We start from the raw sequence: 17,031 nt of genomic DNA on the forward strand, positions 1-17,031 counted from the left end.
ACCATTTGTACAGTCTCTTGCAATCTTGCATTAGGAATATCTCGCCATAAAAAAATGCATGCAAGTATGGAGATATTCCTATACAAGGCTGCAAGGGACTTTGAGAACGGTCTTGTGAGCACTGGAGCCGGTCTCCCACAAAACACAGATGATGTAAACATTTTACTTTTTTCGTCTTAATAAAATATTTGTTTCCTTCAAAAATTATCCAGAATCAAGTTTGCCTCAATTGATTCAATTATGCAAATACAATAAAACTATCCCACCTCAAGAGATCGAATTTGACATCAGGGCTTTGGGAGTGCTTCTCCAAACTGGCTTTTTGTGTTTTTTATGTTGTAAAAACCAAAGACTAATAAAAAATCATTCGGTGAAAGAGCTAAAAAAGCATTTTTCTTTCTTTCTTCTTTTTTTTCAATAAAAGACTTTATTGAAGAAGCAGAAAAAACTATATTTAATACATATATCTTATTTAAAAAAAACGAATATAGATCTAGAGAATTAAAAACAAACCTTTTATAAATTATCAGAAAACTTACCATAACTGTCCCCCCCCCCCAAAGGGAAGAGTTTACTTTCTCTTTTCTTTCATAGCAGGAAAAGTGGACAGTATGGCTTTCTTATTTGAACCCAGATTGGTTGGAGGTAAAATCATATACACTGGGCTGGGCTACGTAACTATTATGAATGAACATGCTAGTATTCAGTACATATAGGTAGGGGCGGAGCTAGGATTTTTTATTGAGGGGGTTAAAACCTAGAAACATAAATAGGGGGGCCAAAAGTTAGGAAACATGAATAAAAGGGCTAAAATACAAGTGAAACTTAAATAAATTTAAAGAAAATTTTGAAGGCAGTGGGGAGGGGGGGGGGACATGGCTCCCCTCTGCCACCCCCTGGCTCCGCCCCTGCACATGGGGTGAACCCTCAGTTCATAATAGGTAGCTCAGCCTGGTGTGTACAATTTTGTCTCCAGTGCTCATCCAAACTGTTCTTATTCACCATGAAAGAGACTCTCCATCCTTCCATGAAGGGAGCCAAAGTTTCATCCAAGGGAAATTTTCTTGTTCCACTCCTTAGAGGTTGTTTGAATTTGTGCTAGATAACTAGAAGGAAGCCAAAACAAACCCATATGAGGCGGCCATTAAAGGAAAAGAGACCCAAAGAAGAAGAACAACAACGAAAACAAGAAAACAAAAGGTTTTACCAGGATAAATGCGTTGACATCCAGAACCAGTGCAGCCACAAGCGTAACAAAAGAAATCGGACATCTTCCTAGTGGTAGGGGGTACTTGTTCTTTGCAGAGAGGCTTTGCTCTTCCAATTTTGCAATTTTATCTCAACCTTCGGCATTCTTTTTATAGTAAAGCTAAAAGGCATGTGATATTAATAGCAGTTTAGCACATAGAAACGCTACAACCTCTGCATGTTTGACAAACGTGATTCTTTTCATGCATTAAAAGCCTCTAATAATCAATCATAAGGTCTCATGTGTACAAAATACTGGCATGTTCACTCGTGATTGGTTACTTAGACATCAATAAATTCCAAGTCACCTCATCCAACATTCAAAAAGTTTTTCGAAAAACAAGAGTTGTGGCCTCATCCACTACTTAATGGAATGGCTATTCATGTTGGACAGCCTGGATCTGGAATGTCAATATAGGACTCTTCCTACTACTATTAAAAGCATTAATGAGGCCTCAGATTTTTGGAATTTTATTTGACTAAAATACCCTTCATTTTGGATTTAGACATTCTTTATTTTGGGGACAAAAATATATTTTCAATATCACTATTCAGTTCATTCGTTTCCCTCCCATTAAATCCCATATCTAAGATATTAACTCCTATTGATTTCTAGATTTTTTTTGGATAAAATACCCTTCATTTTGAATTTGGACAATTTTCATTTTGGGGGGCAAAAGATGTAATTTCAATACTACTATTCATTTTATTCAATTCCCCCACATTAAATCCCATATCTAAGGTATTAACTCTTATTCTCTATCATTAAATCATATATTTAAGGTACTTTTGTTTTTTATTATTCAGCTCCATTAATTAAGTCCATAAATAATGATTTTCATAATATAAAAAGCTATATTTTTAAAATCAACTCAGAAATGAAACCATTTTTTTCATCTAGGTGGTGGGTAAGCAGTTCAACCATCTGGGCTAAATGGATCAATCCAAAATATATACCATAACTAAATAATAAAAATTAAAAATAGGTAAATATACAAAAAACAAAAAAAAAGAAAGAAAACTATAGAAAATTTTGGACATATCACTATTATTATATATCATCATACTAAATACAAATATGATACATTTTTTTTGTAACCTAAAACTTCATTAAAAGAGAATAAAAGGAAGTATATATACAATAGAAGTGCCCAAATGGAGTATGAGAAAACTTGGGCCACACAATGGCAACCCAACAAATAAATATGATAAATATGAAGTGTTTACCAATTACAAAAATAGAATATAAAATTAAAAATTAAAAAAAGTTGAGACCATTTTCTATCTGGGTGGAAGATTAATGGTTCAACCATTTGGGTCAAATTGGTCAACCCATCGTGTCATAATTAAAAAAATAAGAATAAAGAAATACAAAGAATTATGAAAAACAAAAAAAAAATAAAACAATTTTGGGCACATGTCTACTATTATATATTTAGCATATTAAAAACTAAATGTGATAAATAAGAACCGCTTTTATTAATGATAGAATTGGAATATAAAAATTAGAAAAATTGATGTCTAATTTGTGATTCTGCTAACTAGGTTAAATTGTTCAGTTTAGGCCACAATGTTGATAATGAAGTAAATGGTATTTTGCAAGTAAGTGGTTAGTTTTGTAAATGGACTGAATCATTGTTAGGTGATGGATTTACCCATTTGACCACTTGATTTGACTATAAGATAAAATCAATGTTCTAAAAGTCAATTGCAATTGCATTTCCCTTCCAATTAAACAAGTTAACTAGTAATGTCATATAAAATAAATAATGAAAATACAAAATATAAAAAAAATGAACATATCTTTAATATTATATATATATATATATATATATATTATTTATATTTATGACGCTAGAAGGTATGATACCAAAAGAATTTTATCCAATCATACCCCATTAAAGAATTTTAATGAATACCACTTGATTAATAGAATATGAAGGAAGAACCTAGGAGTAACTCCAAAATGAGAAAAATGAGAATAAGTAGATTGAGATGGTTTGGTCATTTGCATGTAAAACCATACATAGATCTGTTTGAAAAGGTGTTCAATTTAATGTTGAAGGGCTAAAAGAGCCAAGGATAAATCGAGGACATAGGTGAAAGTAATAAAAAATATAAGTGCCCATAATTTAACAATGAATATAGCATTGAATGGTAAAAGGGGATTCTTGTAGCTGATCCCATATAATTTGGACAAAGCTCTTAAATGATGATGATAACAACATAATTGGTTATCATTTTTATGATACAAATTATACTATCATTTAATCGCTTATCACTGTTACATGAGCTCTAATAAGAACATTTAAATTTTAACATCATTATTATTGTCATTGGAAATTGCCACATGCAACGCATGTGCACATTTACTAGTATATTCATATGTCATGATAAGTGAGTTCACCTAGTAATGCAACCGTCACCAATACAATACTTTTTGAAGAGATATAAGGAACTGTTTGGTTTGCAATCAAAATTAGAATCATAATTAGAATTGGCCAAAATGGATTCCCATTTCCAAGGGAGGGGGAAGGAATGGCCATTCCTTTATATGGGGGAATGCCATTCTATCAAGAATGGGGATCAGATTCTGATTCTTCCCAACCAAACGGTTGGATTCCAATTCCAAATCTTAACCCCTATTCCGTAAACCAAACAACCCTAAGTAACAAACGTGTCATGCATGCATGTAAGGGTATCAATGGACCAGTTTTGGATTGGACCCCGTCCAGTCCAAAATCAATTTGGACAAATTGGATGGACCAATAGGATATATTGGACCAATCTGGTCCAAAATATTTATTAGATTGGATTGGACCTGGTCGGTCCGTAACAAATTTATATTGAATTGGGTTGGATTAAGCCAATATGTAATCCATTGATATAAGACAAGAATATATGTGTCAATGGACCAAGTTTGGTTTGAAACTAGGGGTGATCATGGGCTAGGCCAGGTCGGGCTTTGTACTTATGATAAGGGCTATAGCTTAGGCCCGGGCCCGGCCCGGCTTGGGGTTCCGGGCCTATAACATAAGCCCTAGCCCAAGTCTACACGGGCCCAGGTCGGGCTGGGCCTGATTCCGAGCCAATGTCTTTCATATATAAAACATTACATATCTATAATATTTAATATTAAATGAATTAACGTGCATATAAACTTTTATTTTATATATTATATAATATAAATTATACATGTCATGTTATAACATTTATGTATAAAATACATAATATAATGTAAAATAATATGTATACATATGTATACATTATATACAAAATGTGTAAGTTTAAATATATACGGGCCGGGCCGGGCTTGAAGTATTAAGCCCAAGCCTAGCCTTAAAATTTGCGGGCCTGATGTGGGCTTGAGCCCAGGCTGAGCCTGAACACAAAACCCAGGCCCAAGCCTAGAATTTTCGGGCCGGGCTGGGTTGAAATGATCACCCCTGGTTGAAACCAATCTAAATCAAAATGAATTTGAACAGATTGAACAATCCAGACATTGAATTAGACCAGTCCAAATTGATCCAAAACATTCATTGGATTGAATTATACCTGACCCATTTATAATGGACTCACATTGGACTGGATCGGATTGGACCAGTCCAATTGACACCCCTACATGCATGGAAACTATTGGAGAGCCCTATTGGCACCTAAGATATGTCAAATTTGTACAGCCAAATTTTTTCCTATGTATTTCCATGCAAAGCTAAATTAGTGCTGTATTTTGGGAGGGATAAGGTGGGGGGGATTTAGATTTTAGCCGTAAAAAAGAATTCTAATTTCTGCATTTTCAGGAAGCCATTAAAAAAGAATTCTACTCCCATGCAAAGTCTACGATTAATTATATATTTTGTTGACTCCTTTAGTTTACTTACGCATCATATTAATACAGCTAACAACATCTAATAATAACTGGTTATGCACTTGAAATAATTTTAGAAAAAGTGGCATATTAAAGCAAGAAGTAATTAATATAATGCTGCCACCACCAATTAATAATCATCTCTATCGTTATGCTTAGTTTGTAATGCATTTTCACACAATTGATATCTATATCTTTGTGCCGGTCCACATAAGTTTAATTTAGATATATCTTAGATCAACTGTAATGTATACATGGAAACGAAGTTGCCTATGTTTAATTACAAGTGGCCTTCGCATTTTCCTCTAGAATTCTCTTTAAATCTGGCTAAGAAAACATGAGGCTATCTATGATTCTAATCTGCCTTTCTTATAAAGGAAAGTTAGGCCTTAAGGCTGTGTTTAGTTTGAAAGAAAAGGAATTGGAAGAGGTTTCCCTTCCTTTTCCTTTATTTTCTCTCAAATCAAACATAGCCTAAAGGATAAGATGGTTATTTGGTTTCACGCAACTCAACAGTTGAAATTAAGGTTGTATTTATTTTTATTACTATTTCTGTTGGGAATTGGGGTTATTGAAACTTAGAGGAGAAGATCTGATGCGTGTCTGAAGACACTATCTTTAGAATGTTATTTTCCCCCACTAAATTCCACTGAGTTTGCTTTTGGGTTATAGGAAATTCGTTCCTAGGATACAACAGAGCGTTGGGTGAGAATTTGCAATCAACAAAGTTGAAGAGTCTCCGAAGAAACCTTCTGTGAGATAGTAGTAGATCGGACTGAGAGAAACAAAGTGATTTTCGAAAGTTGTGTGTGTAATTGCTTTATTCATGCTCCTTAAATAATTTCTGAAGAGTCATGGAGCGAAGGAAGGTGTTGGTTCAGAAAATGCTCCTTGAACAATCACAATTTTTGAAATTGTGACTGTTAAAAGGTAGTTAACAGTTAATGATTATTAACTTTGAATAGTGCCTCTTGATCACACTTGATCGATTCGTGGTCGTTGAAAACATCAACGGTCATCCTCACACTAAAAGTCAAAGCCACCATTCATGAGCAAAGTGTGCCTCTAAAGCGCCTCATTGTGCTGCACACATGTACGCACACGCGTGCATGAGTGTTGTGTAGTAGCAAGTCTTGTAATTTTCCAATGTGGGACAAGTTAAAAACTCAAAACAAGTCTTGTAATTTTTCAATATTGGACAAGTTAAAAAACTGGTTTTAGTAAGAGAAAAAACTATTTTTCAAGATGTGTGCAAGTGCGTTTTTCATGTAATTGTTCAATCAAACCCCATTGGATTTAATCTCTAATTAGATTAAAATCCAACAATTTCTAGCTAATACGTTTTGAATTAATTGTTACAAGTTGATGAGAAATATGTGTTGACAATCACATATGAGTCACTTCAACTAGAATAATGCATATGTGGGACTGATCATAGAGGTTTATAGTTGAAATGTCAAATGTAGAAATAACAATATGTATTGATCAACCCAAATAAATATTTCAGGGAGAAAGTCTCCCTAACAAATACGCATTGATAAACCCAAAATGCTTTTGGTAGAAATAGAAATGGTACTAAACATGACCTAAGTTGGAAACATGTAAAGTTCTCATAAGATCCAACTCATTTGGACCAAGGTCAAATGAGGAATTGAGTTAAGCTCTTTTAAAGGCCCAATTAAAAATCAAGTCTAACAATAACAAGAATACATATGCTAGCATGTGGAGAATCTCGGGATCTATAGTATGTGTAGTAGGACGCTGTGAAAAGTCACAACTCACAAGAAGTTAAAATTTAGGGTCCATTTGGTTTGCGGGAATAGGCGTATGGTTGGAATCAGAACGGTCCATTTTGATTCTAACTCTTTGGTTGGGTGGAATCGGAATCCCATTCCCGTTTCTGGTGGAATGGAATTCCCCCACATGAAGGAATGCCTATTCCCTCCCCCTCCATTGGAGAATGAGAATGAGAGTATCCATTCGAGCTAATTCTGATTCCAATTCCAGCTATGAATCAAACAGACCCTTAAATTGAGAGGTTGTAAAAAGATATGTAGGGAATAATCCACACCCACACCCGACTTGGTGAACCCCCCACTCAGCTTGGCACACAACCTAACCCACTTGAACTCCTAGTAATAAGATCAAGAATTTCTTGTAATCATCCCATGTGGGATTCAAGCAAAACATTAAGAGACACAAGTGCTTTAAGGAGTAGAGGAAATTTTGAATTTTAGGCCGAGTTTGGTTGCGGTGCAATTTTATTTTCACTAGTACAAATGCATGAGAGTGAAAATTAAAAAAAAATGCAAATTCTTGTTTAATTTTTGTTTTGGGTTTTACTTTATTCTGCTTCATGTCTTAATTTACTTCATTTGTACTACGATCAAACAAAATAAGATAAAATTTGAAATAAAAATAGGTTAGAAATTACACTCAAATCATTTGCATTGCCATAGTTTTACATCAGTACTAATTTATTTGCATTGCAACCAAACACAGCCTTAACTAAAACTCAAAGTAAATTTTGTTTGGATATAATTACACGTGTGGACGAAAATACATTTACTAAAACTTTTGAATCACACCTATGTAAACTAATAAAATTACCACATAGTCCTCCCTCGGTACATGTGTATATACACACACACTTATATAATGGAATTTGTACATATTTTTCATTCTATTTTTCTAAAACTAAAATATACATCCAAATAAAAAGTAGGTGTGCAAAACACAACTTAAACCTTTCAAACCCATGGCAATGCTGCCAACAGGCTCAGTTGATAGGGTCTTAGGTTTGTTATAGCAAAGACTCGGGATCAGACCCCATTGTCACAAGGGTATAGGGCATTCCATGAGTGATAATATCTCCTGAGAACAACTGTGCACATGAAAGCACAGACATACAACTGCACTTTGGAAACATCTAAGTGTTGTGATCTCAAAATTATTCAGATCTATCCAAATCACCTAAGACTAACCAAGCTCATGTGAGATTGACCAAACTTGAGACAAGCCCGAACAATGCAAATTTTAGTTTGGGTTAATAAACGATAAACCTTGCCTTTGGATAGCCCAAGCTCAAAGTCTAATATCAAGTTTGAGGTTTGATCCTAAATCCAAAGTTCTAAACCAATCAGCACAAATTACACACTTATAATATAAGTGGTCAATTAGAATACCTTACAATGAGACTAGAGATGGCGCACACACAATCTTACCCATCTCACCCTAGTTGGGGCATCTTTTTTCTTTTTACTGATGGCTGGGTTTGAGGTGGGGTTAACCATGGTGGCCAAGGATAAGGAGCTCAACCCCAAACCTGAACCAATAGCTAATATTTTATAACATGTGTATAATATGTTATTTTATATTTTATATAAAAATATTATAATATGATACCCAAGTATTAAAGTATTGGTATTAGATATCGTACCATCCCGCTTGGATACGAATACACTTTGAAAATGCATGGATACAGACAAAAATATATGGAGATACTTAGATACATTGGGAAATGTGTACCAATTTCATAACACATTAATAACATTTTATTTTTTTAAACAGGTAAAAGTATAATATTCATTAATAAGCAAAAAACATGTACAACAAGGAGTTGTACATAGGGGTTTACACCAAATTGCCCAAACATATCTAAACCCCCAAACCTTGAATTTCAAAAATATTCCCAATCGCAAAAAAGGAACTAAAATTTTTGTCCCTAAACACACTATTTACTACTAACAAAGAGAACATTTTCCCCAAAATTTTCTAAAAAAACTGTCTATGGAGTTGTGCTGATTCTTGAAAATCCATGCATTCCTCTCCTGCCAAATGCACCAAAAAACTGTAGCAGGAGTCAGGTTCCACACTAACTTTCCTTCTTTTATGAGGCCCTTGACGCTCAAACTCTTCACAAAATCTGCTACCGATTCAGGGCAGCAACTTTTCATCTCAAACAAGCTCCTGACCTTCATATCCTGTTCAAGTAGGTTGTCCAAAAAAAAGACAACCACCTTTGTGGGTACACTCTTACACCACAAAATATTAACTGGAATTGACTTCTCTGATCTAGAGCAGTAATTGTAACGAGATCTAACAAAGAAAACCCCCGAATTCTCCCACTTCCAAACTCTTCAGTCCTCTCTCTCCCAACATCCACTTGGAACTATATAGTTTGTGCAACAGATCAACCAGAGGTTCCACATCCCAATAATTCAAATTTCACCTAAAGAGAGGCATCCAAACAATGCTTCTATTCTGCACCTACATATAATTTGAAACAAGAGCATCTTCATCTAAAGCTATTCCAAACAGAGTAGGATAAATATCCATCAAAGATCTATTATCACACCATTTATCTTTCCAAAAGAAGACTTGCAACCCATTCCCAGCCCTTAAGTGTATTCCGTTTGAGAAAAGACCCTGAACTTTCTCAATCCCTTTCCAAATAGAGCATCCATAGGATTGGTTTGACTCCCTCAGAATCCAACCAGAATTTCTAAGCCCATACTTAGTAGTTATCACCCTCCTCCGTAGACCACCTTGATTTTCACTAAACCTCCAAAACCATTTTCCTAGTAAAGCATAATTGAAGTTCTTCACTCTTCTCACACCCAAACCCCCTTGAAGTTTGGATTTGCAAATCTTTGACCAGTTGACCAACATGTATTTTTTTCTTCTTCTCATCCCTCCATCTCTCCATAAAAAATCTCGCATCTTCTTCTTTATGGACTTAGCCATCCTAATAGGTATTGGATACAAAGAGAACAAATGCAAAGGGAGGGAAGATAACACACTTTTCAATAAAATTATTTTACCTCCATATGATAAATATTTATTTCTCCAAGAGGCCAATAAAAATAGGCAAAAAATTAAAAAAGAGGGAGTATTCACACTCCATTTACCAAGACTAAAAAAGAGGGAGTATTCACACAGACATTTTTTTTATCAGTAAAATCAAAGAAAGCATTATTAATGTAGAGAAAATTTACAAAGGAGAGCAGCCTCAACTAACTTCTGAAAAATAAAGAGCACCAAAGAGACAACCCCTAAAAAACCCTATTAGGATTATAACCAAGCCCAAAAAACCTGATATCTTCTAACCCCTTGTTTTGCTAAACTATTTGCCGATCTTGGAACCCACCGGATTAGAGTTTGCATATCTTTTGACAGGCTTATAAATTTTTTAATTTCATTTCTAAACCACCAAGGGCTCTTTTCCTCTCCTTTCAACCAGCTTAAGATCACTTTAGAGTCCCCTTCAATTATTAATTTTTGAATTCCTAACTCCCTTATCTTTTGTAAACCATATAGAATTGCTTCCAACTCAGCTCTTATGGAGTTCCCTTCCCCAATTGGTCTTGAGAGCAGTCCTAAGATTTCTCCCTTATTATCTCTTAGCACCCTTCCTATTCTAGAAGGGCCTAGATCACCAATATTGCTCTCGTCAACGTTCAACTCGAGGAATTTAGGTGTTGGGAAGATTCCACTGCTTCACTAGTTTCTTCTTGGATGAGGAAGACCCTGAAATCAACCTCCAGTTTCTAAGTAGATCATCAACAGTAAATTCAGAGAACAAATTCATTGTTTTTACCTAGAGCACCACTTTCACCAGCACACATTCAAGCACAATCTCAACACTTCTCTCTTTATCTTTAAAAATTCTAAGATTTCTTTCTTCCTAAATCGACCATAAGACAACAGCCCTAGTGCATTTCCACATCAATCTTCCCCTTTTTCTTGGCCACCTAAAGGTAGAAGGATCAAACAGCCTTACCAAACTCCTTGGAGTAATCCACTTGCATCCAGAAAGAGCAAAAATTCTATCCCAAATATAACCTGCAAAAGGGAAATAAATAAAAAGATGAAGGGAAAATTTACTATCTAAATTGCACAAGACACATCTATTTGGAGAAAGGCACCAGTTAGGTCTTTTCCTTTGTAGCAAATCGCAAGTGTTGATTGCACCATGGCAAACTTCCTAGCAAAAAACACTCACTTTTGGGGGAAAAGAACGGAACCAGACTTCCTTAACTATAAAATAGGCTGAAAGGGAGAGAGGGGTGACCAAGGCTTAAAAAAAGGATGAGACACTAAAAGCCCCCGAGGGATTACCAATCCACACCCGAGTGTTTATTCTAGTGCTATCGAGGAACACCCCTTCCAACAAAAGAAGGAGGTTGGACACATGAATCAATTTTGAATCTATAACATTTCTCCGAAAACTCAAATTCCACCCAAACCCCGAAAATGAAGAAGGGAATAGGAAGTCAACAATAGGTTTACCCTTGAGAGATGATAAAGCAAATAGAAAAGGAAATGCAGTCTTCAAAGGATTTTCACCCACCTAGAGATCTTCCCATAATCTTATTTTATTTCCCAAGTTGAGGTCATACCTGATGTTATTGAGGAAAAGTGGGAGGATTTTGTGGATTGCTTTCCACGGTACAACTCTGGAAGCCTTGCTAGAGACTCCAACATCCCACCTGTTCTTAGAGAGCCCATGAATGCTAGTCACCACTTTTTCCCAAAGTCTATTTGTCTTTAACGAGAATCTCCACAACCATTTGCCTAATAATGCCCTACTTTTATCCTTAATCCTACCCAAACCCAAGCCACCATTCTTCTTCCCTCTACATACAATATTCCATCTAATGAGATGATCCCTCTTCTCCTCCCTCGGTTCCCACAAAAAACTCCCTCATGATCTTTTCTAATCTTTTGACAATGAGCCCAGTCATTTCAAACATCGAGAGAAAATAAACCAGGAGGTTTGCTAAAGTGGATTTAATGAGAGTTATCCTTCCCCCTAATAAAATGTAGTTTCTCTTCCAGGTAGATAGCTTCTTTTCAAATCATTCCACTATTGGATCCCAGAAATTCAAAGATCTAGGGTTAGCACCAAGAGGGAGTCCTAAATATTTCAAAGGCTAGTCGCTTGAGCCACACCTCAGTTCTCTAGCCCACATATCTATATCTTCTTGACCCATGTTGACCCTTACCACCACACTTTTGCTCAAGTTTACCTTTAAGCTTGTCACCTTTTCAAAAAGCCTCACTAAAAGCCTTAGGCCTTTAGCACTTTGATCTACCTCAGGTTAACAGAAAATGATAATATCATCTGCAAACTATAAGGGGGTGACCACCACTTCCTTTCTTCCTATTCTCCATCCCCTAATTATGGCCATCTTGTTAGCTTTTGAAATCAATCTATTAAAGACCTTAGTAACAAAGGTGAATAAAAAAGGTGATGGGGGATCTCTTTGCCTGATACCCCTTTTGGCCCCAAAAAAATCTCTGGCTATTCCATTTACCAGAATTGAGAAATAACAAGATTGTAAGCAACCTTTTATCCACTTGCACCATCTTCCAAAATCACATTTCTCCATCACATCTAACAATCTCCCAATCCACACAATCATAGGCTTTCTCTAGATCCAGTTTGCACGCAATCCCTTTTTTCTTGGACTTTCTAAGATCCTCCACACATTCATTTGCAATAAGAATTTGATCAGCAATTTGCCTTTCTTGAATGAAGGCCCATGGAAATGAGAGATAATCGATGTGAGAGCCTTCTTCAAGCGAAGGGATAGGACTTTGGCTAAAATCTTGTATTAACTTGTCACCAAACTAATGGGCCTAAAATCCTTGGGGTGGTATGCATCCATTTTTTTCAGGATCAAGGCAAAAAAAGTAGCATTTACTCCCCTGCTGACAAACCCTCTATGGTAGAATTCCTCAAAAACTCTCATGAGGTCTATTTTTAACCACTTCCAGCAATCTTGGTAAAAAGCCATAGTGTAACCATCTGGTCCCAAGGCTTTAGAGCGATCCATAGAGAAAATCACTTTGTAAAGCATTCTCTAATAAAGGCCACTCCAAACCTTCTAGTTTCCACTTTTTCAACACTGGCCTTTTATAGATCGATTTAAAGTACTCCACAAAAGCCTTTGCAATCTCATCTTGGTTTGTGATTCTTACACCCATTACTTCTAACATTGATATGAATTTTTTTTTCTTCCTTCCATTTGCAATCTTGTGAAAAAAAAAATCTAGTATTCCCATCCCCTTCCTTAATCCATTTAGCTCTAGACTTCTAACTCCAAGATATCTCCTCCCTTAATAATGTGATTTCCAACTCTTTTTTAAATTGAAACCTCTTCTCCTTGTTCCCCTCTTCCATCTAGCCTAACCCTTCTTTCTTATCAATCTCCTCAATTTGGCTTATCAGATTTGACTTTATCTCCTTAATTATCCCAAAGTTGGTATTCCATTCATTGATCTTTGTTTTCAGATTTTTTTAGTTTTTTTATGGAATTTCAACATTTCCCAAACATCCTCTAGGGTGTTCCCTTTCCCACCACTCTTTGGCTTTCCTCAAAAACTCCACCAAACAAAAACCTCCACCGAGAGTTTTTGTTTCGATTGCCATTGAAAACCAAAGATCACTTGGGTTGTCGAAGAGGTTTTTCTCGATGGGGGCGATGATAGATGAAATTTTGGTCTATCAAAGCTCCCGTTCTTTACTCACATGACTTTTTAAGTAGTCACATGCGTTGTTAACTATTGGCCCATCACCTCCTTTAAAAAGACTCAACCCAATTCATTTCACCACACTTTGGGTCTATTTAATAACTGACCTTTGTTTACACGGGCTCCATCATCCCTCGAAAGCTGCTCCCATCAAAATTTCCTTAAGGCTGCATTTGTTTAAGGTGTAAATTCAAATTTTACACCATGGAAATTGGGACCGATAAATTAAAAAGCTATTTGATTAAAGGTGAAAAAACTGGGTCTCGATGAAAAAAGGTGAATAAGCAATGATTATGTCGTGAATCTTACCGCTATGCATTGAATCTTACGCAGTGCTTCAATGCGTATACCGGTAGGATTTGCACTGATATGCCGCTCGCCGCCGCTGGAACTCTAATACACTGGAACTGGGTCTGGACGAAACTTTGATACGCCGCTAACCTCTCACCACTCACTGGTAATGTCGAATCCTAGTCCGTTTATTGATGAGGGGGATTGTAGGATTTGCGTTGATACGCTGCTCGTCGCTCATTGCTCATCGCTCATTGATATGTCGGAGCTGGTTCACTCTCTTCTTTGATCGAACTCGGATATGCCGTCGCCGCTCACTACTCACTAATACTCTCTTCTTTGATCGAACTTTGATACGCTCACCGCTCACTGATACGCCGGAGTTGGTTCACTCTCTAGACGGAACTTTGATACGCCGCCGCTGTTGCACTGGTTCACTCTCTTCTTTGATCAAACAAAGAGATGCAGTCATTGGATAGAGGAAACGCGAGGTAACCATTGTACATAGGAAGAGGAAGGTAAAATTTTACATCGATTTTATTGATGTAAGCTTTCCACTGATTTTCAATTAATATGACAAGAATGGACATTTACACCCATTGATGAGATATATTAACACCTCTACAAAATGTCTGCAAAATCGAACGGGGTGTAAAATTTACCCCAATTCTCATTTACACCTCGACCAAACGCAACCTAAAGGAGTAATAACCCGCCTTGTAACCCCACCGTTTGAACTTCCTATCTCCTCAAGGAAATGAACTGCTTCTTTTAGGCTATGTTTGAAGAAAAAGGTAGTAAAAGGAAAGGAAAAGAAGGGAAACATGTACAAACCTTGTATGTTTCCCTACCTTTTCCTTCCTTTCCCTACTTTTTTCTTCAAACCAAACACAGCCTTACGTCTTTGCCCCTTCCCTTTTTGAAAAAAAAAAAAATTCTATCCACGTGTACGTCTACGTGTTGGCCCTTGTCCATCCCTCCTTCTCCGACTGTCACCCATCCTGCCCTATCATCATCTTCCTCAAGTTCCTGGTTTCCATTCCACAGAGAGGCTTCCAGTTCTGAGGTAATCCACACTTTACTCCAAAACCCCTCTAAAAATGTTTGATCGAGCAAGGAATGGATTCTGGTCGATGTTCTTTGGCACTGGAATCTTCCTCCAAGCAAGAAGCTTCAACAGCGTAGATTTGCCCTTCCCATTGGGACCAACCAACCCATACCTCTTTCCATGCGAAATCTTAACCGAAGCATTCTTCAAGAGTTCCTTCCCCCTCGCAGACGCAGAGAAGTTATCAATCGTGATATCTTTCACATTAGCATCAGCACTATCCTCGCCGTCAAGGACGGAATCACGGCTACCGATGACGACAGTGAAAGCGTCGTGATCGTCCTTCAGAGCCTCCTGCTTGGCCTGCTCGGCAGCTTGGGCAGCAAGTAAATCCTTTTTCTCTCGCTTCTTCAACTCCTTGTCGGATACAGTGATGTCAAGAGGCTTCGACTCGGGCCGCCGCTGAATGGGTTTCTTGGAATCGTCTTCGCCGGAGCCGTAGTCAGCTACATCCTCGTCTTCGTCATCAGGAGGCAGATCGATGCCGTCGGTATAAGAGGAAAGTTTGGGAGCTGCCTTAGGCTTGGGCTTCGCAGCGGAGGAGGAGAGTTTCTTGGGCTTATCGGATTTCTGGTCCATGCTGGCGAGCATGGCGGAGACGGAGAGCTTCTCTTTCTTACCATCTTTGCCGGTGGAAGAGTCTTTGCTGGTTTTGCCCTTCGGTGCGATACCGTAATCATCGGGCTTCTTCTTTCCCATATGCAGAACTAGGAGCTCGCCATCTCGCCAGCTCGCCAGCTCAACAGAGAGAAACCGGATTTTTGTTTTTTAGGGCATATAGACTAGAAAAACTAGAGTAGATCAGAACAGATCAGACAGACGGAGAGCTTCTTCTTTCTCATTCGCGGAGAGGAAAAAACCCACCCAGCCACACTCCCTTTTCAAGGTGAACGGTCGATCAAGGCCCGATGAGGCGATGACATGACATCTATTGGGTCAACCGGTCCAGTACCAGATTAGTGAACCGAACCGGAACAAACTTGGATTTTCATTTTCAATGCAGTAGATTTAGAGCAAGGTGTCCTTTGTATCTTTCTTTGAACAGAAGAGGAAAAGCAGGGTTCGGGTTTTCCTTCTGAAATTCCACTCAAATTTGTTCTCTCTGGAAATCGTCCTGTTATTTTTTCTCGAATACTGTTTTCTCATCGTGCTTTGGCCATGTCCGCTCTTAAGTATCTCGAATCTCAGCGTGACGCTCAGCCGGAGCTTGCTGATTGGTACAATGCATTGGAAGATTTGTATCAGAAGAAGCTTTGGCACCAACTCACCCTCAAGCTTGAGCAGTTCGTTGCCCTATCTGTGTTTCGGGTCAGTTTGTCTGCTTTGTGCATCTTAATTGTTTCCTCAGTTATTGATCAAAAAAAAAAAAAATTGTTTCCTCAGTTGTGCTTTAGTCCAGTTTCTTATGTTTCTCCTCTTCATTTTCTTATTTTACTGGATTTGATTTCATGAACAAAGTCTTTACGGTGTATCAACTTGCTTATCTCTTTAGTGGATCTTTTTGGAACCAGGAAAATTTACATTCTTCCTTTAGTTGATCTGCTAGAATTAGTAGTTCCTTATGTAATACTTATGTTTTGAGGTCTCAGACCGGGTTGCAGTATCTAATTGTTGAGAAAATTAGGGTTTCTATCTTATTGCGTTGTGAAGGTTTGTTTTTGTCTTTTACCCTATAGAGTGAAGGTTGTTCTGTACTTCTGTTCACTTTAGTAAGTTCCCTCGTAGTGTAGGAACTAGGAATGATGGATCTTGGCCTGGGTGTGTACGTTTAAATGGTTTTATCGTTTAATTATGCTTTTAAATTAAATTGTTCACTTCGATTAACTTAGGAGCTCTCTGTCCTTTTTTTCCGGGGAACTGTGTAATGTAAGCGATATTTACAGATGGACTTGTAGGCATTTCTAATTTTAAAATTTTGAAGGATGTTAAGATAGAGCTTCCCTACAACCACACTGTTAAGTCTTCCTGTCTCCTACAC

The 17,031-nt window shown here is 37.2% G+C and overlaps 1 protein-coding gene across 2 annotated transcripts in view; it reads left to right on the top strand.

Moving 5' to 3' along the window:
* The first annotated feature begins 16,072 nt into the window (after window positions 1-16,072).
* The window catches only part of LOC104610795 (26S proteasome non-ATPase regulatory subunit 13 homolog B-like), a 33,309-nt gene continuing 32,350 nt past the window's right edge, over window positions 16,073-17,031 (top strand). Inside the window, exon 1 of one of the 2 annotated variants that reach the window (XM_088903298.1) lies at window positions 16,073-16,361. In XM_088903298.1, coding sequence (XP_088759424.1) covers window positions 16,212-16,361 — 150 coding nt within the window. In that variant the 5' untranslated portion in view covers window positions 16,073-16,211. The remainder of the gene's footprint in view (window positions 16,362-17,031) is intronic. The other variant, XM_010277584.3, reaches the window with a different exon arrangement.

The sequence above is a fragment of the Nelumbo nucifera genome, chromosome 4 (assembly GCF_055504915.1).
Source record: "Nelumbo nucifera cultivar China Antique chromosome 4, China Antique-T2T, whole genome shotgun sequence".
In the NCBI taxonomy this organism is placed as follows: Eukaryota; Viridiplantae; Streptophyta; class Magnoliopsida; order Proteales; family Nelumbonaceae; genus Nelumbo; species Nelumbo nucifera.